Genomic DNA, 27,675 nt, shown 5'->3' on the forward strand with positions numbered 1-27,675 from the left:
GGATTTTGATGTGCAGATTAAAACGTTGTGAGTTTGGCATCAGATTCCAACCCAACAGCTTCAAAGGCATCAATTTTAAAATGTGCTATAATAAATAATGACGTTAGGTCTTTCACACCCCCTCACATATCCAAACCATCTTAAGGTTAGTTGTTATGCTGTGTCATAATAACCTGTTATTATACAGATATTTTTGAGTGAGTTATGACCCCTGTGTCTCTGCTGGCTGTCTTGTTGAACATTTTAACTGGCTGCAGTGAGTTCTGAGCTCTTTGTGTTTGGAGCTGAAAACGATTCAGAAGCTTGTTTCATTGTTGCACCATGTGACGACAAGAGAAAAACCTCTCTGGCTTTGTCTGAGCGGCTGATGTGAAAGATTTACAGCTTAATGGGAGTAAGTGTAAGGCACCGATGACAAGACCCTCCACCATCCATCACCTGCCCTACACTGAGCCTTTGAGCAACACGTTTATTCATTAGCAGTGATTTAAGGCTGATCGACACCAGCAGGGATATAACCTTACGTATAATATATGTAAAGTTGTGGTGTGGAGAGTTATTATAATTAAATTATTTGGCTTCAACATTGTAATACAAAAACCAACCATTTAACTTGTTGGTTTTATATATATTTTTAAAAGTTAGATAAGTAATATCATCATCATTATTGTATCGGATGTTTGTTTTTTTTGTACGGTAAGGCAATAAAAACTACAATAACAACCCATAAACTGCTTTAAAAAATACTAAATATTATTATCTAGTATCGGCATAAATTCACTCTTTCTAAGTTATTACTCTTTCTAACCATTTTAACCCTCTTTTGTTCAGTTGTATTGATTTGAAGTCCGTTATATATATTCAACATGTAGAACCTCCAATGATGATAATACATAATTATTTTAAAATGATTAGGTCAAATGTTATTTATAATGCCATTATTATAATATTGACACAATCAGTGAGTATAGTTTCCATTTTTATCGTATACTTTTAACAACTTGAAATTTATTTTTATAAAGGATTTTTAGTGTTGAAATCTTCTGATAAATTTGACTCTCTTGACAAAATGGTGATTAGTACTCGTCAGTCTCCTCATAGATCTCAGGGCTTTCCCTCCCTGCTGTGTGGACCGGGTTTAGCTGGAGGCCGGTCCAGTCACTCACGGCCTTTTCGATGGCTGGACCGGTCGAGTGGCAGCCCCCCTGGTGAGGAGGTCCGACCCGATGGGTGAACATTAACCGGGGTTTCAATCTGGGCGTCCCTCTAGTCTCCATAAATCATTGACGTTTTCGGGTGACAGCATCAGCAAGACAACATGTATCTGTCAGACTTGTCCAGAAGCCTGGGACCTCACCACCAGCTGTTTTAAATGTAAATGAGAGAAAAATCAGCAACAATGATGGAAAAAACTGTCTGGTTTGTTTCAAAGCATAATTTAAAAAAATAATAGTTTGGTGCAGCAGATAACATCACTCACCCTTGCAGGAACCAAGGTGAATTTAGCTTCACTGTCAACCCTTAATGCATTATAACAAATGTATCTGTTTAAAAAAAAAGAAGAAATACAGCTAATGTAGGAACTTAATAATACATTTGCTAGCTTAGCTAGTGGCTAAGAGTGCTAGCCGCAGACATGACGATTTTCATTTGTATTTTTGTTTATTTTTCATCTTAATTTATTAGAAACATGGTTTCTTCTTCAATTTTCATTCAGGAATCATTGAAGGCTTTGAAATGAAATGATTTAACACATGCACGTCATTTTCGTGGGGGTCAGGTATGGAAGTATATTAGGGCTATCACAATATTGAATGGTTGAATATCAAATTTCAAATTGTGAAAATTCAAACGTTTTTATTGAAATGGTGTTTGATATTTAAATAATTAAATAAAAATGTTTTAATATTTTTAAAGGAATGTATTTTCCCCTTAAATAGAGTTTGACATTGTCATTCCAATAACTCAAAAATAAATCTCCAAAAAATAAATATATGATGAAACTTCCAGGCGGGTCAATTCAATTGAATTTTAAAGGCTAAAAATGAAAAACATTTAATTTTTTAATTATATTAATTGGAATTAGAACATCAAACTCAATATCAAAAAAATCTTTCATTTTGAAAATATTCTAATTTTTTTTTCAACTATTAAAATAATAACTAAATTAATCAATGAATAGAAATGATTGAATTCAGTTATTTAAAAAAAACCTAAGGACAATCAAAGTGTTGAGCTAGAAGATAAAAAGATTTGTGGGATGAAGATTCAGATTAAAAGATGTATATTTGGAGTCACGCTCCCGTATCCAGTAGATACTTGAACAAGAGCCGCTTCAGCTGCCATATTTAAATTTTATATTATACATTTCATTACAGTTAACAGTTAAAACACCCAAACAAAAAGTCAAAAGGTCACGTTGGAGGTGATGTTCTGAGGTGAAGGGTCATGATTGTTACCTTGGAAACCGGCCCAATCTCCATGACTGTACCTGAAACACAACAGCATGATGGAAGACTGGCGGGCAGAGCAGCTCCACGCATGTGTATGTACTTCGGCGTAAACTCCGGTCGCAGTGACCAATTAGTCCTGGCAGAGAGCGGCCTCCTGACCCTTGACCCCTGCTGGGCAGTCTTACCCATTAACCCTTTGGGCCTCAGCTGGAGTTGATGTTCTGTCTTTTCTTGTGACACGGCTAAACACACGGCCACATTCACCCTGCAGCTCCAGCTCTTTGCCCCTTTGTAGCTCAGAGTTGGTCCCACAGCTCTCCTCCGGGTAAACTCTGAGGCCTCGTACCACCTCGTAATATACAAGCTTAACACAAGGAATTAAAATTAAAAAAAAATGTATCTGTTGTGATTTAATTAATAGTTTTAATTGATCTCTCAACAGTGCTCTGCTCTGTGAGAGAATGCTAATGACTGGAGTTTCTACTTTGGAGACTTTTGTGTTTGTGATCAGAGCCACACAGATGCAAACACTTCTTCTGCTTTCTTTGAGCCCAGGACCTCAAAAGAGGGTCGCTCAGATCTTCACAGGCTTCCTGGGCCTGAGTATCAAAGAGTCATTGAAAAGCAAATGCAGCAACATCAGTGGATTACAAGGCTGCGACCAGCAGGAGGCCCAGTGCAGGCAGCGGCAGGTCAACCCGGTGTCGGGGTCTTGGATAAGGTGCAGACAAGGATTTTGTAACCTGTCTGTTGTATGAGGATGTATTCAAATAAGTTCCTTTTTATTTCCTGGATCTGGACAAAACTATTTCTATGACAGTAAAGTTAGCGTGAGAATTCCCTCATGTTACTGTTGATACTTGTTTTTGCTTTTTGCAAGCTTGTCATATACATGGACCAAAACATTGTTGAAGACAATAAAATCTCATCTATATTAATAATTAATACATTTACAGAACAGATGTTTTTCTTTTTATCCATTTATCCATATTAATGTATAATATTTTTTGAAATGTGCATGTTTTTGTTTTATTTATCTTTGTGTTTTCTTTGTAATATATTTATTTAATTAATAATCATTATTTTAATATAATATACTGTATATGTGCGAACCTTGGTTTAGGAAGGTGTCTTTAAATGAAATGCATTACTATTATTGTTATTATTTATGGAACTTTAGATTTTTATTATGGCATAAAAATAATTCTGGTCACACAAAACAAACACACACACAAAACAGGGGAAAAAGCACAAGATCACTTTTCAAAAAGATCTTTTACTTGAAATATCAATATTTTCTCAAAAGTATAAATAATGATTTATGATTGATTTATACAAAAATAATACATTAAGAAGCAAAGAAAAAATAAAATCACATCCTGTCACACATGTGGGCGCCGCCTGATCAGATGGCAGTCGATCAATAACAGTCACAACATAAAAACAACAACACGGTACTGACCTAATATTCAACAGCAGACTGGATCACTCAGAGGTTTTGTGTCTTTAAAATTCACTCCAAATAGGGAGAGACCTCTTTTTTTTCCCACCATCATCCCACCACTCTGGGAATGTGTGTAATACTGTCGTACTGTGTCTGGATTCCTGCGTGATGAGAATCTCCGCTGTCACAACAACCTCTGATGTCTCACTCTCATCACTGTTGTGCTTCGGAATACTTGTGAGGGGGGGTCTGTGAGAGTTATGACGAGGAGTATGATCAATGTTTACGTGTTGTGATGACCAGGGGTGGCAAGAAGAGGGAAAGAGATTGAATAGGGAGGGCGAGTCCCATTCCTGAAATTCACCTGAACCCATGTGCAAACAACAGCCTGAGGTTTCCACTCAGGGGAAGGGCCACGTTCTGAGTGTGTGACTGAGCTCTGCTCAGACACTCAAGCCTGCGTGACGTGTAGATTCTGAAGCACACACAGACACACACATATACACACAGGGGTACTCACATCACACATGTCTTTTTTCTTTTGTCAAACTGGGTAAATCCGAAGTCTTACAAATGATAATATTAGTTTTGATCTGACACAGAGAATAGTGATGAACTATTAAAATAGGTCCCGCCGTGGTCAATGAGAAATCTCAGTCCCATCGAACATAGATATAAGCTTACACAGAAACATGAGTCGCAAGAAAAGAGCTGAGCCAGAAGGAACATTTGTTAAATATTGGCACCAACTACTGCAGAAAAAGGTTTCTTAGCCCACTATAGCAGGAAAGTGCCAAACTCAACCATGCAAGAGGCAACATTGTAACCCCAATCCAAGTTGTGGTCTGAATAAAATGTCTGGTTTTAGAGTTCAATTCAACAGAATATCAGCCTAGTTTTAATTATCAGAGCTAAAGTTAAGTGTAAAGCATTGTGTGTTTATTTTCAAAATACATAGACATCTATTGAATTCCCTCTTATCCTTTTCATACCTACAGATTAATTGTAGGCATTTATAAAGACTACTTTCTGGCTATTTTTGCAATCAAGTTAGCTTAAGTACTAGAGGTGATGCAGTTTTTGGTGAATTTCTAGTTCTTTAGGGGCAACAAAAATGACTTGGATGGAATTAGGACCCTGGGCTGTGAGTTTGGCACATGCTACAGAGATGAGCTAAATGTGCAGAGTTAGCCCATGAAAAACTGCAAGTTCAGCAGAACACATCAGTACGTCTTTTCTTTACTGATACTGACGCTTCTTTGCATACAGATTTGGAGCCCCCACTTATCAAGTTATGTTCACATTCTAGTGTAAAACTATGTTGACTATGTGGACAAGTAAAAAAAAGTCCATGTGTTTATACACTACTGACTGTACATTGAATTTGAAAAACTTCATCAGGCAGCTTTATCAACAGCAAATCTTTTTTATGGTTCCATCTACCGAGTGCATTTTTCCTCCTCAAGTTCTGATCAGGATCCATTTTATGCATTTGCATAGTCCGTTTTAAGATTGTCAAAGTGTTCCGATCACAGTTTAAACGTAAGCGACTCCCCGTGGCGTCACTTGCACATGGAAGACTCTTGTGATTGTCAGGGTTGTGGGTAAAATCCTCTCAGTTTCACCTCGAATCACAGTTTCCCAGAGCGTTTTCAGGTCCATTATTGGCGATCACATCTCCAGGTTTTGTTCAGAGCGGGCGGCCGAGTCATGGAAAGTGAATACTGATTCTAAAAGAGTTGGTTTTAAGTGTAAGGAGAGCAGGATGGATTGATGTAGCAGCCGGAGCGACACTGTTTATAAACTTCTATATCACTTTTGTTCTCACCAAACACCATGAAATGAAAAGCTAGAGTTTGAAGAACTCATCTGCAGGATACTCAGAGTAGATCTGCCGCTGTCCGTGATACAAGCAAGAGGTCTTCACCTGGCCAACTGTTACTGGAGTCCAGGGGAGAAGGTCTGGAGCCTCTCAGGACCCTTCAAGTGGTCAGGGAAATAGAAGTGCGACCAACGAAGGAATGAAGGGTCAGATTATCAAAGTTGATTAGAGGTGAATCCAGTCTGTTCACATTCAGTTTCTCTTCTTCTTCCATCGACGTCCAGCCCAGTATTTGTTGACCGACTCTTGTCCAGCGAGCTGTCGCCCGTAGTCATGGCTACCGTGGAGCAGTAGTGGAAAAATGTGCTGTGGTTGCCGGGCAGCGAGGGGGTCAGGTGGATGCTCTCACCAGGCTTGAAGAGGACACTGAAAACAAACCAGGAGGGAGGAGAAGTTAGACTTACATAAAAGAAGCACCTCCACACCTGACCAAATACATTCCTCCGCCTCCTTCAAAGTTTTACTTTGTTTGTGGGACATATTTTTCTGCTGCCTCTGGAGGGGAGGAGGCAGCTGACCCCGCTGAGACCTGATAAAGGTGACCTGAGGCTAAGACCCGAGTCATTAGACGTATAGGTGGGTCGCAGGTAGACTAGAGAGGAGGGGGGTCTTGGTAAACAGTGAGCGTAATAAAGGAGAAGAAGGATTCAGTTTCCAAATGAAGCACTGATAAGAAGATTCCGCCTAGATGGAGAACTAATCCCTCAAGACTGGTCGGATGAAATTAATGTTTGATGAAGTCACAAAACAAAGTCTTGAATGAAAGTTATGGCTCTCTTCTTCGGAAGACAAATTTCGGAATTATTTTTTATGGGGCTGCAGGTTGTAAACCGAAACATGACGAACAAAAATGACCACAGTTTTGTATTTCCTCTTCTCTGTCTGTTTGGATTATTTTTTGTTCCCTCTAAACTTGTTTAACCCTCCAGATTACTTTGCACTGCACTTAAAGGTCAAGAAGTATTAGTGTATCAAAACTTGAATTTTTTATTCAAAAGTTTTATTTAGCACTGCATTATTTGTCGCCTTTTAAATTCAATATAAAAGGTTTGACAAGGTGCCATAAGACAATAAAAATGTAATATTTAAATTAAGACTTAAGTTACTAAACTATGTTTCTAATTTAAATTAAGAAAAAATATATATACAGTTTGAATAATGTTTTTGAATGATTGGAATTGGAATAAAAATGCCAACTTTTTAAACCTTTCAAAACAGAAAGTATTGAATTAAATTATTAAAAATAAGATTTAAATGCTTGAAAAATTAGACATTAAAAAATAAATAAACAAAGTTTTCAAGTTTCAACAATATTCTGATAGCACTCATGTACTTGTTATAATGTTATTATAAAGTAAACACTGAATAACATGTTAGTTACCGGTAACAAAACGTAGACAATGGTGGAAAAAAAAGAAGGTGAAAAAGAAAGAACTTGAAAAGGTTATGGATTAGATGTTAAATAGTGATGAAATCTATGACTATCAATAGCGGGTCTGCTTTGATTGCATGTTTATATTTAACTCTGGCCACATAAACACAGGCAAAGGTCTGCATTCGGCCCCTTGGCTGCACTTTTCCCAGGTCTGCACTACAGGTGACTTCCACGGCTCCGCTCACAGCTTCCACCTCATCAACCATCCCTTCTGTCAGTGGCATGGCTGCGATCACTCGGTCTCAGCGTGGGAAATTGAGCGTGTGAAAGCACCGTGGACAACATTTCAGGCTAGAGCGCTCACCGAGAGCAGGGAGAAGTCGGAAAGAGGAAGAGAGGTGTGATCACAGCCAGGCCGAGACCCCCTCCCTCCCCGCCACTGACCCATCTCATCCTAGGCTCCGGTGTAGCGTGAAAAAAAGTCGAAGGACAAATGGCCGCACAACTTTGATTAACAGTGAGGCTCATTTCCTGACAGCCGAGGAAACTATCAGCCAGGAAAGTGAAAGGAGGGGGACGTTAATCAAGAGCCGTTCGGGGTGAAGGAACGGCTGATTGATTGAACGACGGCTCAAGAGGAAATAGAAATCTGAAGGAGTTTTCCTTTCTGTTAGTTTTGTGAAATCAGTGACAAACAAGTGGCAGTTGTGAGTAGATTTGACTTGGACTGAACTGATGAAATTGTATTTACCCAGGAGAGACCCCCGAGTTGCACCATCTTGTTTACAGCACCGTCCTAATGTGACAGGAATTAAACAAGTAAGCAACACAGAATCACACTACTGTTGTTCATGTGTTGATGCGTGAAAGATCCGGAGATGCAAGTGTTCTGGTGCAACGAGTTTACCGTCTCATCTCATGTGTGGGTTGTATGACAGACTCACCGTCTTGCCGGAGGACATGGAGCTGAGCGTGCTGAGGCTGTTGCCGTCTGTGACCACCATGGCCGAGGGGAACCGTGACGGGTGGGAGTATTGTGGCGGCTCCTGCTTGTGAGAATACACTAGAAAAAAGAGAACACAGATAAACGTTAAACTGTTGATATGTTGCAGACACAAGTTGTAATGCAGATCTGAACAATGTTTGACCTTTGACTTTATTTATGCAGCCCTCATGAGTATTTCTTGTAAAGCAAAATAAATCAAAATGAATTTAAATACTAGTTTGAAAAACCATATTGTTGTTTTTTGTTATTGATGTGTCCATAGTTATGAAATAATATGCAATTTACAGTTTATCAGTATTCTATCATAACAATGTTTCCTTGATATCTTAAAAGAAAAATGATAAGATAACGATCTTAGTAATACTATCTCTTTTTTCTCGTTACACCATTGGTTATTATGGAAGAATCAATAATGTGATAAGTGCATCATTTGTCATCCATAATATATATGAAGTTATTTCAGTGTATAACAAACTGATGGTAACCCTTTGGCAACCACTGCCAAAAAGTTAAAATAAAACCCTTCTTTTACATTATTAAACATGAGTGAATGAGGGGGGAAGAGAGGGCTACTCACTGTGTGAGTGTGCGACGGTGGCCATGAACGGCTGCTGGCTCATGTGACTGGGCGACTGCTGCATCAGACTCTGCTGGTGTGGACTGTGGAGCTGCTGAGAGAACTGCACGGGCTGCAGCGCCGCCAAGCTGCCCGCCACGCTGTTGATCACTGGCACCGTTTGAGACTGTGACGAGTTTAAACCTGTTGAAACGCAGACATTTAGTAATCTGTTGGAAGGCAGGAGTGTTGCTCCTCTCTCTTACTCTGTGCTATTGCCATGACTCCGGGAAGAGGCATGATGAGGTTTGATGTCTGTTGGCTGTGATGGGAGCTGTGGAGGCTTGTCAGTGAGCTCACGGGAGGAAGTCCGCCACCTGAAGAGATCTAAATATAGACAAAAGATGTTTTAATTGTTAATGGTAATGGGAATACATATAAATTAGACTTGGGGCCAAATCCTAAATTTTAAAATTTGAACAAGTGTAATTGAGTGACAATGAAATAAATAGTAATTTAAAGTTCAGCAGAAAGTGTCCAATTCCATTCCAAGAGATGTTTCTTTATACATTGTTTTTAATATTTATTATCTTTTTATCTTTTTCGATTTTAAGTAAAAGTTGTCAGTTTACAAATTGAACATCTGGAGAAAAAGGCCCTTAATCCTGTTTCTTTTTTTATTTTTAGAAATCTTTTGAGGTCAAGTCTCCGAAATCAACCACGAGAATATGGACTCTGAGAATGAGATGTGCTTGCGTGGACTAACACAAACAGCTGGACGAAAAAAACACAAACAGTATTAGATGTGGAGTTGCACCACTGCTCAAACACTACAGTGCTCTGTTCGGGCTCTTGTTGCTGATCAAATATTGGAGCAGGTCAGAGGGGAGGAACTCTGGAGTAGGGAAAAAAACAGTCAAACATTGGCGTCATTTCTCTGCGCCGAGTTGTGTCTCTGCAGGGGACGTTTAATCGATGAGACTGAATGTTCCTTTGTCAGATTAACTGCTGGTGAAGTCTGCAGTCCTGCCACCAGCTCGCCACCTTCCATACACAGCTGCACAATGTAGCGATTGTTGCCAACGTGCGATGAGGTTTTCGGATCCTGCTTCGCAGGTTTGAACTGAACCTCTTATCTAATCTGAGAAGTGTGTTCACTCACCATCTTAGCGTCGGGTGACAGCAGACTGTGGCTGGGATCCAATCCTCCCGGAGACACCTGCTGAAGTACCGACTGGCTGGTCACCATGGCGTTGTTGCTGTGGTGGCTGATGGACGTGGAGGAGGTGACCTCGCCCGGGCCTTGGCTGTATCGCACTGAGAGACGGAGATAGACTCTGTTAGTCGTGCACGGAGGTTGAGCAGTGAAACGGGGCAGCGGGAATACAGCTGGATGTGGCTCAGCAGTCTCACCTGCTCTTTGACTGAGGAGCACAAACAAACACATTGACCCGCGCTCTGCTGCTATCTGCTCCGCCAAGGTCGTCTACACCGAACATCCCATCACCACAGGTTCATTTTCACTTCTGCCTTTGACTTAGATAGAATCGTCTAGACTTCTGGGCTGTCACACATCTGAAGGAATGCCTTCCAACCCCCCAACACTGACAATCAAAAGTCTGTTTGCAGATGCCGGCCCCCTCTGATATCAACAGAGTCAACATTACACAATAACAAACAATGTCAAACACATTCTTATCCTCTCAGGCTCACACAAGACCCCGCCCTCGCAGTGACAGTGCAGAGACAGACTATGTTTGCCTTCAGATCTCCCATCTTCCATCAGCGCTCCGTCCGTGACCCAGGTGTGACCACCTACACTCTCCGCTGACAGGCTCCACTGATATGAAATTGTTTTTAAGAAGAACAAGGAACGGTGCTGTCAGGGAGGGTAAAAAATGAGGAGGGAAAAAAATTGATTTTTACATCAACAACGGCAACTTGAACAGGCAGCCTTTATCTGAGATTAAAAATCTTATTGACACTTGATGTAAAAGTTACAGCTGAGTGTAAATCAAATGAGGATAAATGTAAATAAAATCTTTATAAATGTTCAATTATTTTATTACAGAATCATCTCTTTGTTTATTTTATATATAAATAAATGTAAAAAAAATAAAATACCTTTCATATGAAATGCTTCTTTTTGATTATGTTTTTTTAAGTCTATTATTTATGTAAATATTATGCAATTCCTTTTTGATCAAAAATGAAGATATGTTTTGCTTTTTGCTTAATGTTGAAATGTATACTTATTTATTTAATTGTTTTACCCTTGAGAACATTTTTTTAATAATAAAATGTTTTGACCTCAATATTATTTGTCATTTTCTTGTTTATTTATTATTAATTTACTTGTAATCGGCTAAATTACCATTTCCCCTTCTTGTGTCAAAAGCGTAATAATTTACTCTTCAGGTGACCGACAGCCATTTTGTCCAGCCTTCATATTGTCCTGAGAAAACATGCTAGCAACCTCACAACTCTTGAGCGCGCCTTGTAAACACAGCCGTCGAACAATAAAAGCACTCCATTGGACTCATGACCCCCATTGCCACACAATAGAAGAGGGCTCATAAAACGGCAGTTATCTCGGAGCTGAGTGACCTCTTCAAAGTGTCAGGGAGAGAATGATGCTGTTTGGTCTAGTTTTTCTGTCTGATCGGGTCGGTTTGTCTTGACAGAACCCCAAAGCATGACTCCCAGTCATTTTTAGATTTAAACTTTGTATATTTTTGTTTCTGTGAAGAGACATCGCCCTATCTATAAATAATGTGTTAAAAGATTCTATAAAACTTTGGTGGCCTGGAGAGCTGAGTCTTGCTCTTTGAGAGCAGGGGGAGGGCGAGAACTCCAGGATGGGATCTGTAGCAGAAAGTTCGGAGGGTTTAAAAGCCTCTAGCTCCTTGTGTGAGCCATGTAATATCAAAGCACAGCTTCCCAACCCCAGGCAGTGCTCATTGTCGTCCCCCTACATATGACAGACCTCCTGGGTCTCTGCAGGACGTACCCGCTCTCTTCTTTGTGAGGCAGTGGAAAGTGCAAAGCTAGGCCCTCTTTTCTTAGAGTGGCCCTGTCGCAGCCTAGCCTGAGGTGACGTCACAGCCCACAGACTTTTCTCTCCCACTGAATCCAAAACTTCTGAATCGGCAGGATCGTTGACAAGCCGGAGGAAGCTCTTCAGCTTACTCAGCTAAGATTTGTAGTCGTTTACTGTGCCCCGGGACATAATGATGATACTTGCTTTAACTATAAATAATTTAAGAGACCCTTCATCCACATTCAATTTGCGCAATTCAGAAAAATGATACCTCTATTGTGCTATAATTTGACCTGTATGCCACATTTCAGGAACTCTTTTATATCCCAATTCAGGGGAAACGCAATCAGAGTAATGTCATATAAATACTACACCAGCCACCAAATAAACAGTTGAAACATTCTTTCAAAATGTTGATGTATGCAAAATTAAGTAAACTGTCCAACGTGCTGTAAGGATAACAATAGTAGAAATACATGACCCTGGTCTAGAAAGGTGCTTTACAAATGACTATTACTTACTTACTTACTTACTAATAAAACTGTCGTCAAACACAATTTTTTAATTCTTATTTTGCATAAAACACTTTCTATTTTGTGTCTTTTTTTTGGCCTAAATGAACAGAGACATTTTAAAAAGTAAGAAAAAAACATGGGTCACTTGATGACATCCTTAAAATTACACAATTGGAAACTTTTCCACGTAAAAAAAATGGATAAGAACACATTGAAGTGTCATCAAAGCTCCAAGGAACCCATTTTTTCAAATGTCCAAAAACATTCCTGACATCGACGGGGGGTAGAAACGACAAGAATGTACATAACAAGATTCTGCAGGAGCAAATTACACGTCACACTGCTTGAATGTGTATCCAATTGTGACGACTACTCAATGAACCAAAACAGAATCAATAAAAACTCCCAAAAGATCATCTTTGATCTGACCCAGTAGTGACCTCACAAGGATGGCTGAAGGTGTGGCAGCCACTAAAGAAGGGGGTTGACTTTCTCTACAAGGAGAGAGAAGAGGTCATCAGTCCTGTCTGACCCGAAAGAGGCAATACCCCCGGTGGACAGCTCCTGCTGCTCCGAGTCTGGGGCAGCCTCAGCAACTCTGCTAACACCCATAAAGTGGAGAGGGGGAGGCTGTAAAGTCAGAGATAAATGAACCTGGGTTACAGTCATGGCAGTCTTCTAATACACCAGGGACAATGGGACCGCCTGCTGAGCTAAAGTATAGAGAGGAGAAGTCCGAGGAGAGCTGTATCAAAGGCCCAGGAGATGTAGTACCAAAGGATTTTAATTGTCCATTAAGCATGCATAATACAGGCTGTGCCCTAGCAACGCAATGAGACCCCCTGCTGGGATATTATTGTCAGGCCAGAGGCTGACACTGAAAACCAGCTGATGCAGTCGGCAGAACGCCAGCAGGATGCCTTGTAAGCAGCTCGCTGAGGGTTTTTTTGGGAAGCTCGGAGTCTTACCCTGTCGGTCACCTGAGGTCACTGCCTGGTCAGGTGTTCGAGGTTACAACACAGAAGAAGACCTCACGCAAACAGACAATTCACAATAGTTGAGGCAAAGGTAAAAGAGCAAACCAAGGCAAACAGTTTGTTTTCCCTTAAAGGCCGGCCTCGTGTTCGGACACGAGGGGACACAATGGGCTCGACTCTCAGATCACAATTTTATGGCGGATGAGTGATGGCATGGAGGCGAATGCTCCGTGAAGCCAATCAGCCTTGTTTTATGTTGTCTACTCGTCAGCTAGTCTCTGTCAACAGTAATTACTCTCAATGCAAACATCAGGTTGGGGTGAAATGGTCAGAGCAATATTGCTTCCTCGTTTTGACAATTATCTAAACTGAGCCATTAGCAGCTCATATAGGAGGAGCAAATGTGGAAATGATGGCGCTACGTCAAGGTAATCTTAAACGGTCTCCAGCGCCCCCACCCTGACCCTGGTCTGACCCAGGCCTGACACGGGGTTGAGCCCCTTTGTGTGGTTCCTCTCCATGCTGACTTTGGAGTGGAGATTGCAGGTACAATGTGGATTGTTCTCAGTGTGTTTTCAAAGATCAGAATAACAATGGAATTTGCTCAGCTCACTCACTCACACTCATTGATCACTCTAGCCTCGTCCCTCTGATCACATCAACCCTGACAGCGTTTTCACTATGAAGAAATCATGAATGTCTTTCAACTCTTATCAGCCTATTTCCTTCTTAATTGAAGGAAATCGTCTCGTGTCAGCCAAACATCTTCCTCACGCAGGACGACCTGGGATCTTACTTGGAGGTGAAGTGCTGTTCTGGTGATGCGGCGAGCTGTGTGACAGGAGAGGGTTGATGCTGTGGGTCGGCGTGCTGTACGCGTCCATGGCCAACTTCTGCCTGAAGGCTTCCTCTTTGCGACGGTTGGCGAACCAGTTGTAGACGCGTACTTCTGTAACCAGGTTGGAGCCTAAACCCTGAGCCTTGGATGGCGACACGCCTCTTTGGAGGCACTCGGCTCTGCACAAAACACACTCAGCCGTTAACAAATATATTCACGTAATCTTGAAAATATCTTGTTGGCGTCGAGCTCACCTGTTGCACTCCTCCACCAGGGCCTCCCGCTCCTCCTTGCTGGGGTTCTTCTGTCTCTCGTACGCCTGGTACAGGATCTGCTGTGAAGCAGGGCCCCATTTGAAGCGATTACGTCTTATTTTCTTGTTGGATGGTTCGCTGCCAGCATCATCCCCGGGCTGACCCATGGCTGCGTGCCCAGATGGATTGAACTCTGGGAAAAAAAATACTGGATCCTGGTTCACTCTGTCGGCCATAGTAATACAGGAACCCTGAACTGCCTGGTTGAACTCTGAAAGAAAGACACACAACTATATTAAAATTACTTAGTTCGCCTTAATTTCCTTTTACTTGTTTGTATAAATACAACAAATAATAAATTATGAGCTGCACTAATAAAAATGCTAAAAAAGTACAAACAAAATAATTGTTGCAAATGTAATCAAAACTATTAAACACGGGAGGATATTGACAATAAGTAATTTTACATACACTAAAACACTAAAATAAAATAAGAATGTAAAAAAGCTATCACAACTTCTCAGTATTATTTACTATATAGTCATAGAATGTAAATGTAGATTTTCTTGAGAAGGCTTAATGTTTTCAGGATATTAAGGAGATTAACCACCTAGAATATCACAATTTAAAACCTAACCTGGGAAATCATGTTAATGTTAGTATTTTATTTCTGCTTTTTGAGGGAAAAGGAAGTATGATCTATTTATCTGTAACTGCAAGAATATAGTGTGGATGATGCAATTCCGGTTCCGGCGACCTCCATATACATCACAACATGCATACAGTGCTGTTCAGATTCAAACAATAAATCAAGCCGCAGTCAAGCCAGGAGAAACTCAAATATTAACTTACGTCTGAGTATTTCTCGTTGTTTCCGGACATACCAGGTGTACAGAGCCGCCCGCTTTTGCGTTTTCATGGGCGTTCCTTTGTTGAGGTGCTGGGAGAGGTGAGACTGGTTGAGTCCTGTGATGTCCACAACCTCCCGTTGGGGAATGTTGTGCTGCTGCATGTACCCTTTGATCATGCGGGCAGCGCGCCATGGATCTTCTCTGAAGATAAAAAAAAACACAGAGGCGGATACATGAATCATTTTACCAGCAAGCAACATAAAATTACAACGTTGAGGAAGCCAAAATAGTACTGATATAATCGAGCAATGTCAATAGTATCATTTAGGACGAGGGGATTATACTTGAAAGAAACTGTAAGTGGGGAATATGAATGATTTACAATCAAATGTTCTTTGAATCATTCCATTGTACTTCCCTGTTTGTAAAGGCCTCTGGCAGCAATAGAAAAGTCACACGGTGTACGGCTTAATAGGCCGTAAATATTTTTAAAGGTTAGTTCAAGTTTGAGTTGAGAAATTTGGACTTTGTGTGGAAAACAACGTTGGGTAAGGCTGAGGTGGTACTTTAATATAATTTAATTTTTCTTTTAACATTATAACAATGATAAATAATATATAATGACTATCGTATTTTTTAATAGTAATGTTTTTAATACATTTAATTATTTTAGGTGAAAGCTTTTTTTAATAGATTTTAAAAAGTGGTAAAATGATGAAGACAAGGAAATTTAGTGACAAGAAAAGAAATAGAATTACTTAAAAAGCGATTTTAAAAAGTAGGTGAAAGCTGACCTGCTTTTGAAAGCTAATATATAAAATATATATATGTATATATTGTTGTTTTGGCTTACCTGATCCAGCCACGATTTACCGTTTAGCACCTCCGTGTGAAGGAAAAAGTTGACAAGTGTGTCATAAACTATCGGAGGAAACATGGCGGCGGCATCAGGCCCAGACGACGGTGACATCGCAAATTAGAGAAAATCCACACACGTCTGTTTGTTTTGGAGAATGTGGATGTAAGTCTGCTGGTTAAGTGGGGGATCATGTTAGTTTATAACTTTTGACAATGAATAACCCGATCTCCATTCACTCTAATCACACGCCACTGTGTATCTTCCAGTTGATGATTTATAGAATAAAATTAATAACAACGCAGCTACACGTGGGTTCGTTTTTGTTTCTTTTCCTGTCTTTTCTCGCACACTTTAAAGCGTTATTTTGATATTTTTAGAATTAAAATCGAACAAGGAATTAATTTAGGAAAATGCGCTCGTGACAAAAAATGAAATAAATTAGACAGACGCGTGTCTTTGGTTATATTGCGCTTTATATTAATATACATATAAAAAAACGCTTGTTGAATTTTTATTTTATTCCTGTAATTATTAGTTTTCTCTTCGCAGTAAAGTTAATAAAAAAAACTGAATTAAACTGATACCTGACAAAGCTCACAATAATTATTAACTTAGAAGGCGGTCGAGGCGGGTTGTTTTAAAAATGTAAACACTCTTTTAATATACTTTTTTTTTTCTAAACACATCTTCAAAAGTGAGGACACAACTGTACTCACACCAACATGCGGTCCACCTCCGCCCTCTGCTCCGCGGCCTCCTCGGTGTTGAGCGACTGGAGCTCCTTGAGGATCGGCGGCGTGTCGTAGTCGTCCCCGTCCTCCGAGCCCTCGTCCCCGGACATCTTGCCCTTGCTGTGGCCGTTGGTGAGCGTGTGGAACACGGGCTTGCAGTCCGAGTCTCCCCCGTTCATCTTGCCGGCGGGAGTCGGCGACATTGGCAAACTCTCCAGTTTAACTCCAAATCCGGGCGGGCTGGGGTCCATATCGTCCAGGGCTTGGATCAGAACATCTCGGGTGACTCCTGAGTCCAACAGGGCGCTGAGGAGCTCCTGCTGCAGGGATGTCAGCTTGGAAACCATCTTGGAGAACATTAAAAAGCAAACATAGGCCTGCTGGGTCCACTTTAGACCATGGACAGAAACTCTGAAAAAGGAGCAAAAGTTCCGGGTTCTGGTCTGGTCTTTGACACCTGCTGGACTTCCCTGTCGTGGGGAGGATGGAGCTACTTTGCCATGATGCTTCTCAGTGCAGGGGGGATATAAAAGATGGTAATGAGTGGGCCGGCTGATGGGACCTTTATGTAAATCCACAGTCAGGTCGGTTCTGGCCCGAGTGGACATATGTTTACACTGCGCCCTTTATTGGCTCCTCTTATCAGCAAAACTTAGCAGGGACTTTGGACTCAGTTGTATGGCATAAAGACTTTTTAAGAAAGACTGGCAACACAATCAAACACAAAACTGTACACAACCTGTAACCGATATTTCAACGGGATCCTGTTTTGTTTTCGTTTTTATTTGAATTATAGAGCTAATAGATGTCATTTACAAAACTTAAACAAAATTATTTATTTTCCTTTTATTTATTTTTTTACATCAAAAACGCAAGCGGAAAGTCAAATTATATTATTTGGATAAAAAATCAATAATTTCTAATTCCAAAAAGATTTCAATATTATATAATAAAAACACTATACTGTATTGTGTTCCTATATTATGCTATTTTTTAAAAATATAAATCATTGGTGATAGTATTTACTTAACATGTTTTAATGTTTGATATAAGCAAGATAACAAATGGCTGCCATGGTGCTTGGTTCTGTTTTTCTATCGCTTATTTTGTGTGTGATCTCATTTAATTATATTATTCTGTACAAAAAATATGTCTGTTGTTTATAACACTGGCAATACAAGTTTCTGATTCTGATTATATACTTGTGTCTTGATAGTGATGATATTTGTGTAGCATTCTACTGTCAAATGTAAAATGTCTTATATGTATATCACTTATATTATTAACCATTCATTAATGTATGACCTTGTCATCATCATCTTTAATGGGATTTAGGGTGTGGATGTTGAGGTGCTAATGAGGTTCTGTGGATTTCCAAAGTCTTTTAATTGGTCTAATAGATGAGGTCATTTGCTTTAATGAATTAGCTTTAATTGATCATGTGACCTCAAAACACCAACTGTCGTTAGACTTTTGGTTTCATATAAGAATTGGTGGCGTTTGAGACGCGGGTCACTCTTAGGACTCCTACAAATATCTTTGTTATCTGCACCAAAGAGAATAGGCAGTAAAACTAAATTACTGAATCCACTTGTTGGGAATTCAAACAAAGAGCTCCCTTTAATTCTCAAGGGCGTTAAAATATTTGTTAAGACTCACTGTGATTAGCCACTAAAGGTCAGTAAGGTTATTTCAAGAATACTGAAATAATGCTGTGGAGAAAGATAAGGGCCTGAATAACAACACACTTAAAATCACCGTTTTCCTTCTCTGAGTATTTACTGAGGCCAACAATTCTGTTTTAGAAAATATGAATCACACTTAAATATTGCACTTCAATGAATACTTATATGTTGTATGTTGAGATGTGTGTAGAAAGAGTTAATTATAAATAAGGTTCCTTTTATATATCACAATTATACATATTTTTTCTTATATATTTAAAAAAAAAGCTAAAGATTAGTGGGGTTTTTTGTTAAATAACATTGCATAAGTAAGTTGAAAGTCATGAATTACAATTATTTCAGAACAATACAATAATAATCTATTAGATACATGTTTTAAAAAAACAAACACATACAAATGTGTCATTTTGTATATATATACATATATGTTTAATTTTACTTTTCTAAATTCAAATTACATTTAGAGCCATGAGAGACATTTTTTAATGAAACACTATAAATGCAATCTCCATTCTGAGTCAGCGTCAAAGTCAAGTTTATAAAAACAACAAGAAAAACAACAAAAATACATGTATGATGTATACAAAACCAAAATTGTGTATGCTTGGAAGTATGCGATTGAATAAAACCTACAAATACTGTAAACTGATTACGGAGTACAAGATAATATTGAAATACAGTAATTTAAAAATCCTATTTATCCAGGAGTTTTGACCATCTAGGAAAACACACATTGGATTAGGAAATTACTTTTGCGAAGTTTTTAGGAAGTAACTTTCCACTCTGGTTTGGGAGAATCTTATCCAAAGACGACTTAAGCAGTGGATGAGCAATTAAGACGAATGATTACAAAATAAATAAATAAAACCTTGTGTTTGAATTAGTTTAAATGTGTCGGTCAGATGAAAAATGATAATATATATGGGATCAACTGGACCTGTATTGTAAGTAATTTACATATCAGCATTATCATGATATTGTAATGAGAACCTTAGTCTTTTACCTTCTGATGTTTAACCAGTTATTGCTCAGGCACTTGGTGTAGTATGAATAGGGTTGATTATTAAAATGCACAGGATCGCCTCGATCTATTAGCACGAGCGTTACAGTTTCTTTTGTGTAATCTGTGACAGTGGAAACATACAACTGGCTGTCCCACTTCTGCAGCCATAAACCACGGAAGATAAAAGAGTCATAAAATCTCATTAACATAACTAACCTAGACAAACACCACAGAATATTTTAGCATTTGAATGTATCTCATTCGTGCTTCTATTGTCGTTCGCTGTGTTATTGAAGCGTATATACAGGTTCCTGTGGCTAAAATGCTGACTGGTAGTTTCTTATGACTCCAGGGAAGTTATGTTAAGAACTATATGATATGTGATTAAAGGAAGTTTGACAGAACAAAAGTATACATAACTTGAATCCTTGTTTTATCAGCATTAACTTGTGTATTACACACTTTTCTTTATTTCATGTTTGATTTTGGTATCTTTTCTTCAAATTTCAAGATAATATGATTATCATGGTTATTTGTTGTTTTTAGTGTAATTATTATATTATTACACTTGAAAGAAAACACATGTTATCTTACTTATAAGAAAGATTATTTTTTTATATCACAATAATACATTATTTTTCATTATATTTACAAAACATCTAAAGAGAAATGTTAAAGAAAGAAGTAACAATTCATATGGAAATGGTAAGTGAGTGAATGAAGACATTTTCATCATTAATATTATTAACCACAACTATACATTACATTTTATTTTATTACTAGCGGCTGGCATACAAAAATGACAGTAAAAACACAAATCATCTTTGAGAGAGGGGAAGGATAGAAAATTCAGGTGGATTATAGGGTTTACAAGTGGGGTGGGCTGCTGAAATTAAGGGATTCATACATGTTTAACATGTATTAAATATGGTGAGATTTCGTCTGACTTTTTTTAATTTTCAAGGGGGTCTTCTGCCTCCCTCTGCAGCACCTTACAATTCTGGAAATATCCTTTACATAGTGTGTAATAAATGTTTAAATTTCCTTCATATCAGACATTTTAGATTCTGCCCTATTTTCCTGCCCCTGACAATTAACAAAAGTAGCTGAAACTCTGGAAATATCCCTTATTTAGCTTTTCTTTAAAATTGGACGTATTTTAATTTCTGGCCCCCTAGTGCCCACTTTGTCTACATTGTAATTCTCAAAACAGTTTGTGAATTTTTTTAGGGCCTATAAGACATTAACATCAGGAAGACACACACAAAAAGGCCCAATGAAAAACACTTAAGCATTAAGAGAAAATCAAGCATCTTGTCCCAGGAAAAGTGTGACGGGATTGTGCCTTGCTTGGTAAGAATAAAATGTCTACATTGTTAAAGAAAACCTAAGTATTCCTCCAAGAGAGATGTAGATTTCCAGCAAGAGTTGAAGTCTGGGCCTCTTTGCCAAAGATGCTGCCCCCATGACCACACCCTCGATGATACGTTTAGGATGTCATAAACGCAAAGACATTGTCATGAATCTTGTTTTACGTGAGCTTATGAGAGATCATATAAAACTACAATACCATTATGACCTCCAAAAAGTGTATTTATGGTAATCATCTCAGTTTTACTCTTGTCTTAAGAAGTTAAAGTTTGACAGACACCAACACGCGCACTCTGCCACCTCTTTTGACACGTCGTACCGATCCGGACACTTTCTCATGTCACCAACTCAAATACATCAACCATTAACGACAAATAATAACAAGGAGCAAAAAAGTTGATCCAGTACTCGGGCCAACTGGCTGTTGTGAAAGCAGCCGGTGCACTGGAGCGCAGCGCGGAACACGAAATGCCCATTAAGGTCTGAGGAAGGCTGGTGTTGAGCAACCAAAGGACGGAGACAGTCCAGGGCAGAGACATCCACCTGGGACGTCCATCTGTCAATCAACTCGATAAAGAAAAGAAGATTTTGACAGCTCAATTTTATTATTTTAAATGTTCATCTCCTTCTCATATTGTATTTGCAAATTTATGTTCATGTCTCAGCATTAAAAACAATGTTTTTAAATATAAAAAAATTAAAATATGAATTAAACATAAACCTTTTGATTTTACTATCCTTGAGTATTTATAATATTATGATTATTGTATTCTTTTGGGATTGATTGGTTTGGTCTGATCTACATGTCGAAATATAAATCTTTCTTCACTTGTATGAGCCCTTGGGAAATCTCAATGACCAATATTGATTAAATGAATTAAGGTTGAAACCGAGCTTGACCAATCGTCACTTTAGTTTTATGCTTAGTTAACCACACTATTCATCTGATTTTCAACTCATTCAGGTGTTGTTGTTTTTTTTACAACTCTTGTGTCCCCATTCTTTGAAACACTCAGGTAATCCCGGGATTTGCAAACAGATTGTGGTTTTTCAGGTGTGTGTAAAGGTGGGGAGTGAGGTGGGGGGGGGGTGAGGGGGGGGGGTGAGGTGGGGGAGCAGCAAGGACCAGGGTTCAGGCCGAGGGTAAGGTCCAGATCAGTGGCTGGAACAGAACATGGCTGTTGGGTCCACAGCCCTGCACTCTTGATTTTCCTAATGTTCTGAATGTTCCGGTCCAGGCTCCGTGGTGATCAAGCGAAAGGTCACAAGGGTCAGCAGGACACCAAGACCAGTCAAGCACACCTTGGACCTATTTTTTGCACTGTGTGTCCCTAGAGGTGAACAGATCCAGAGAGAAATCCCAAACACTCCAACTGTGAAAAAAAGTAACTCCATCAATTCTTGCAATGGTGCAGATGATACTGAAATATCCAACCTGGTCATATTTCAAAATAGGTAGAACTTTATTGATCCCTCCCTTCTGGAAATTGCTTTTTTTTCCCAATTACCAACAGCAAATACAGCAATTTTTCATAAAAAAATAAATAAAAATAAAATAAGAACAAAGAGAAATAAAAAGAAAGAACAAGATGATACAATCTAAGTCTAAAGATAAAGATAAAGAACATATATGTGACAAAAGGTTTTACACATTCACTGTTGTCATGTAGTTGTAGAATACTATTCTGACAATTTCTTATCAGAATTATGTGATTTTAATCTCGCCACAGAGACCAAAGAGAAACGGGTTCTGTGTGAGACACTGTGAGGATAAGGAAGAGGAAAGTGATGGAGGACACTGGCATCCATCTACTCCTCCCGATTCTTAAACATGACCTGTGCGTGATCCTGGTAGAACCCCGCGGCTAGTTTGTCTGCAGCGCTGGTCGTGTGTGTCGCCGGGACAGTGTTGGCTCAGTCAACACACACCACTGTGTGTGTGTGTGTGCGAGGCTCTGAAATCAGGTCCCCCTTAAAAGTCTCTTGGCTGTGTTTGCTCTTGCGAAGGTGTGTGTGTAGACAGAGATTGAGCTTTTCCTCCTTTTTTCCTTTTGTTAAATCATGTCAGATCAGTCGATGCTTTGAGGTTTGACTCTCAGTCACAGAGAGCTCAAACTGTAACGGTCTCAACGTTGTTTGTTCACGACTTTTCTTTTGACTCGTGATTCCTTTCATTTCATGCCCCGGCAAAGTGTGACATATAGAAAAAAGTGTTCGATTTTGAGGGGTTGACGTGAACTGTGATGGTTGTTCATCGGAGCGGTGTAACCCCTGACATCATCTCACCCCCTCTTTGAGTGTCGAATCCTCCCAGAAACTTCCCTGAAACTAAGCCCAGATGCTGTCATTGGTAAAATACCCTTTTCATTAATCACACTGTTCAACATTTGATCTGGTCGTGATCCCGTTATCAAGACTTTCATTTAAAGGAATGATCGTATATTTTGTCCATTTAACTCAAGCTTGTTACACAAAAAAAAACACACATTTAAATTAACTATTAGTATTGTTTTGTTGTGAATACTTTCTTCATAACTTTGTAAAAGAGAAAAATGTTTTCTTTTTAGGTTTCAGTTTCACAAAGATCACGAGCCACCCTTGATGCTCCATGTCTTGGATGCGTCTGGAATCCTGTTCAAAATGAAGATTAAGAATGGAACGAGGAGTTTGGTTGTCGTAAATATATAAGTGAGATCACAGATGAATCTATGTGGGAAAGGAGGTGGAGTTCCTGCATCAATGCGTGGTCTCTGTTATGTTTGTGAGTTTAAATGGCAATTTTGTTGTGTACGTTTGAGAGTGTGTGTGTGTGTGTGTGTGTGTGTCCAGTGATCACCTGGCTGTCCTCCCTCCAGCTGCTGCTCTCTCTCCTGCAGGCCACTGGTCAATATTGACACAGGGATCGAGGCAACAGCCACTTTGTCAGAGTCGCTGTCTCTATGGCATCAGTCGGGAACAGAGAGATTTGAGGTATCATCGAGGAAGAAAATCTTAATAAAAAACAAAACGTCATCAGTTTAGGGTTTTACTTTTGCTTGTAGAAAAATGCATCAGCATCAAATCTATACCTCAAATCACAAATGCATTTATTTTATAAAGTATCTGTTAAATATTGAAATAAACATATACACATATAATTTCACATTGCAGTTATTTACACATTGTTCTTGAATTCTAAACAAATGAATGTGTTGTAATGTAGCTGTTAATCACAACATCAATACAAAAATCGCCATATTTTCATCATTAATAAACACATTAGTAAGAAATATAAAAATACAATCCAGAAATAAATATTTAATGAAAAAACAACTAGTCATTTTAAAGACACGTAAATAATGATATCATGTTTTGTGATATATTATTCACATCTCTTTATTACAACAAGTGTAAAAGTAAAGCTAATTAATTCAAAATAATTAAGTCAAGTTGTTTTTGTCAGAGAATTCGAATAGCAGAGATCTTACATGTTTTAAAGGGGTTAATTTTTACGGTTTGATAAAAAGATATTTTTAAGCTTTTAATGTTTTCATTTAGTAGCATACAATAACGAAACAACCTGTTCAACAAAATGACCAGCAAGTGAATATTGCTGTGATTTAAAGATTGTTGAAAATGTATGAGTCAAAGTAAACTTGTCAACATGAGTTTTGTCCATCACCTATTTTTTCATTGGTTGTTATGATGGGCACATGCTTCCTAAATCAAAAGGTTCTCTGGGAAATCTGCCTTCTTTACTGCGACCGGATGGACATCTATATAACATACATTTAATCTTCTATCTGATCTCATCTTTGTTCCATTCTGCTTTTGTTTCACAGAAATCACATGTGGGCTCACTGCTCACACCTAGTGAGCAGTCAGACAAACAGCACCAGGTACACAACACAACCTCAAAATACAACTCATCTGTTTTACCCCAGAACCTTTGATGAGATCATTATTCAAAACCCACATTTATTTCATAGAGAAATAATAAAAACACAGAAGGGATTATAAAAGTTAATCAATAGTGATTCACTGATGACTGCGTGATAGGTGTCTTAATATATGTGGAGCTGAGACCACCTTTATCTTTATTTCAGTTTCACTGATGGGGGGAGAAACTGAATGAAAGACCTTTTTCATCTTTCATTCAATTCCCTCCTGCTTCACTTCTTCACACACTAGAAAACAGTCTAATGGTACCAAACACTGTGATCTTCGTGCTTCACAATATCAACATTAGATGTTAAGATACATCTCCTGCCCAATGGGCAACATGAACTACTTGCTGTGCCAGACTTGAGCTTCAGTTTGAGACATTAGAAAAAGTCAATCCCTTTTTTTGTCATAAAGGTGCAGTAAAAACTGTGTAGTAAAACATTGGTAACCCCACCCCTTGTGAACATTTAAAAAAGGTGACTAATAAAAGTATCGAAATAAAGAAAAAGGACGAAAACTGTGATTTTCTATAATGCATGATACATAACAAAACTGAAGCAAGAAAAAAAACAACCTAAAAGCAGACTTTTGAATTGTAAAGAATTGGGAATAAAAAGTAAATTGTTAAGATCAAAACAGTTTCAGTCACCCTTGACCTGTTTTCAATCGCGACACAAGGCGTGTCGAGATGCAATAAATTTTTTACCAAGAACAGAACAAGAGTGAATCAGGACTACGTCAGAGAAGACAAACAAACTCAGAAAGGAAAGTACAGAACTTTTTCTTAAGTAAAATCAGTTCCTATTGATCGTTGATCACCAACATACAAACTTAAACTACAAATACACAATAACTGGTGTTTTACAGAACAGTTGTGAGGCTCATGGTCATTTATTTTGAATTCATCAGTGATGAGTAATAATGAAAGACACAAACTGGCCCATGTAGTTTAATTCTTGTCACCTTCATCCACGCCTGTTTTCTTTCTCCTCGTTCGCTCATTTAAAGATCCAGAAGTCATTTCTTGCTCGGCTTCCTCTGCTATTAAAGCGCAGGTTCACAGCGACCTGATTAATGCAGGGACACGCACGCCGGCCGTTAACGGCCAGAGAGGTGGAATGTTCAGACTGAAACTCTGCAGAGCAAACACTGCTGCTGGTGAAACACAGTCGCACGACACAAACCCTTGAAGGACACTTTTTGCTATATTTTTCAACATCAAATAGTTTTGCAGAGAGTCATTCAATTCTTTTCTGAACTGCTGTCTGCTCCAACTCAATGATTATTGAAAGAAAGGTAAAGTAACAATGATCTCCAGGATATAACAGTAATTAAAATAAACTAATATTACCAACACCTACAAAACTAACATGTTGCATGAGTCTCATGGTTGTAAAGTGACCTTCCCTGTTGTGTAGATTTTTCTTTAATTATTAATAAGTAATGAACCAAATTTCCCCTAAAAACCATGAATTAGATCTATTTTGAATAGCACTCTGAGCTAATATGACACATCTTATTATAAACTCCGCAAAAAACAATCTTACATTCACTTATATTTAGGTGAAGAGTCTTTCAATGCAAGAGTAATAAAAACTCTCTGTCGTCCGGGGTTTACCTATGGATTCCCCCCAGCTTTCTGACCACAGTCTCGACTTGCATCATCTGACAATGAAGGCAATTTCTGTACTGGCAGATGGTTGATCACAATTACATTTTTATCCCTTGTGTTACTTCCGGGTCAAGGTGACCCGCAGCCCCCCAAAAAATGTGTTGATGAACGACCTCCCTGGATCCCAGAAATACATATGCAGTGGTGTAGAGATACCCCAAAAAAAGAATTTCGGGCCTCCGGGTCACCTTGACCATGAGATAACACAAGGGTTAATAAGGTACGCTTCACATTCACAAATGTTTAACACACAGAATAAGTCGGTTCCTGAATCTGACCAAAAAAAGTCCAAGTAAGATTTTAAGGTATGTTAGCAAAATAAAGCAAAATAATTTCTTTCTATCTATATTATTCTATAATATTAAGTTCTAAATTACAATTATAATTCAAATTAAAAATATAATGAAGATCATTTATTTGCATCCAGTAATATTATTTCTAAATGGAGAACAAAGTTAAGACTCCTCGATACTTTGTTATTTTGAATATTTAAGTATATACCTACATTTCAACAAATCCTGTATTTCTTTTAATTATAATAATAGAATAAAAAAATTAATGTATTTTCCTAAAAACATCAGTTTCGGGTTTTAAATGGTTGTTTTTAAATATTTTTGAAGGGTCAATGCCACTTCAATTTGCAACGTTGTGTCCTGCCGCTCGCCGTCAACCATAGATCTTTATTTTGACCATAAAGTCACCAAGAGCGCGTCAGAGTGACAGTAGCTCTGGCGGCTTTTAGTGTCGAGATTATTTTTGCTCAGCGAGTTATTTACCCGCGGTGACATCGGCAGTAGCAGGTTATCTGTAGGTGACTATAAGCTCTTTTTATATCTTTTTTTTGTCGGCGGTTAATGTGTAACTGGAAGGGAAGGAATCAGCACATTTCCTTCTACCTCATCCATGGATCGATGGTGGAGTAAATGGAGTCTTTGTCAAGAACTCTAGGGTGACACGACGGCTCCGTGCAGCATCTCCACAACACAACAACCTGAATCATTCGGTAAACTTTGACAGAGATCATGACAGGAGCTGATCTTCATTGTTTGTCCAAGTGAACATTTCAAATTGGCCTTTCGCCACTTAATGTGGAATCCAGAGTTATTGATTATTTCATGAGTTAAGTGAAACGCTTCACACTCGGTCGACCGAGGCGGCTGTCATGTCCCTCCGTGACTCTTGAGAGGTCCAGCCGGTGGACGTCATCATCGGACGTGACTAAGTTTCGTTAAATGACTG

The 27,675-nt window shown here is 38.8% G+C and overlaps 1 protein-coding gene across 1 annotated transcript; it reads right to left on the minus strand.

Annotated features, from left to right (window-relative positions):
• Positions 1-3,709: 3,709 nt before the first annotated feature.
• hnf1ba (HNF1 homeobox Ba) lies at positions 3,710-17,364 on the minus strand. Its single transcript, XM_087795887.1, has 10 exons — positions 16,767-17,364; positions 15,193-15,392; positions 14,341-14,611; positions 14,045-14,265; positions 9,879-10,033; positions 8,983-9,103; positions 8,738-8,920; positions 8,099-8,217; positions 7,906-7,950; positions 3,710-6,145 (listed from the first exon to the last, which is right to left on the minus strand). Exons 1-10 carry the CDS (start codon positions 17,138-17,140, stop codon positions 6,125-6,127), a joined length of 1,710 nt encoding a protein of 569 aa, XP_087652013.1. The 5' UTR covers positions 17,141-17,364; the 3' UTR covers positions 3,710-6,124.
• Positions 17,365-27,675: the final 10,311 nt, after the last annotated feature.

Source organism: Callionymus lyra, chromosome 7 (assembly GCF_982586985.1).
Source record: "Callionymus lyra chromosome 7, fCalLyr1.hap1.1, whole genome shotgun sequence".
Classification (NCBI taxonomy): Eukaryota; Metazoa; Chordata; class Actinopteri; order Syngnathiformes; family Callionymidae; genus Callionymus; species Callionymus lyra.

What these genes read in the sequence shown, in the direction of transcription:
- hnf1ba (XM_087795887.1), bottom strand. Translation starts at nt 17,140, where the DNA reads ATGTTCTCCAAGATGGTTTCCAAGCTGACATCCCTGCAGCAGGAGCTC. An exon ending in ACAACGAGAAATACTCAGAC is followed by an intron (nt 14,612 to 15,192) that starts GTAAGTTAATAT and finishes TCTTTCTTTCAG; the next exon opens with AGTTCAACCAGGCAGTTCAG. An exon ending in GAACAGCACTTCACCTCCAA is followed by an intron (nt 10,034 to 14,044) that starts GTAAGATCCCAG and finishes TCCGTCTCTCAG; the next exon opens with TGCGATACAGCCAAGGCCCG.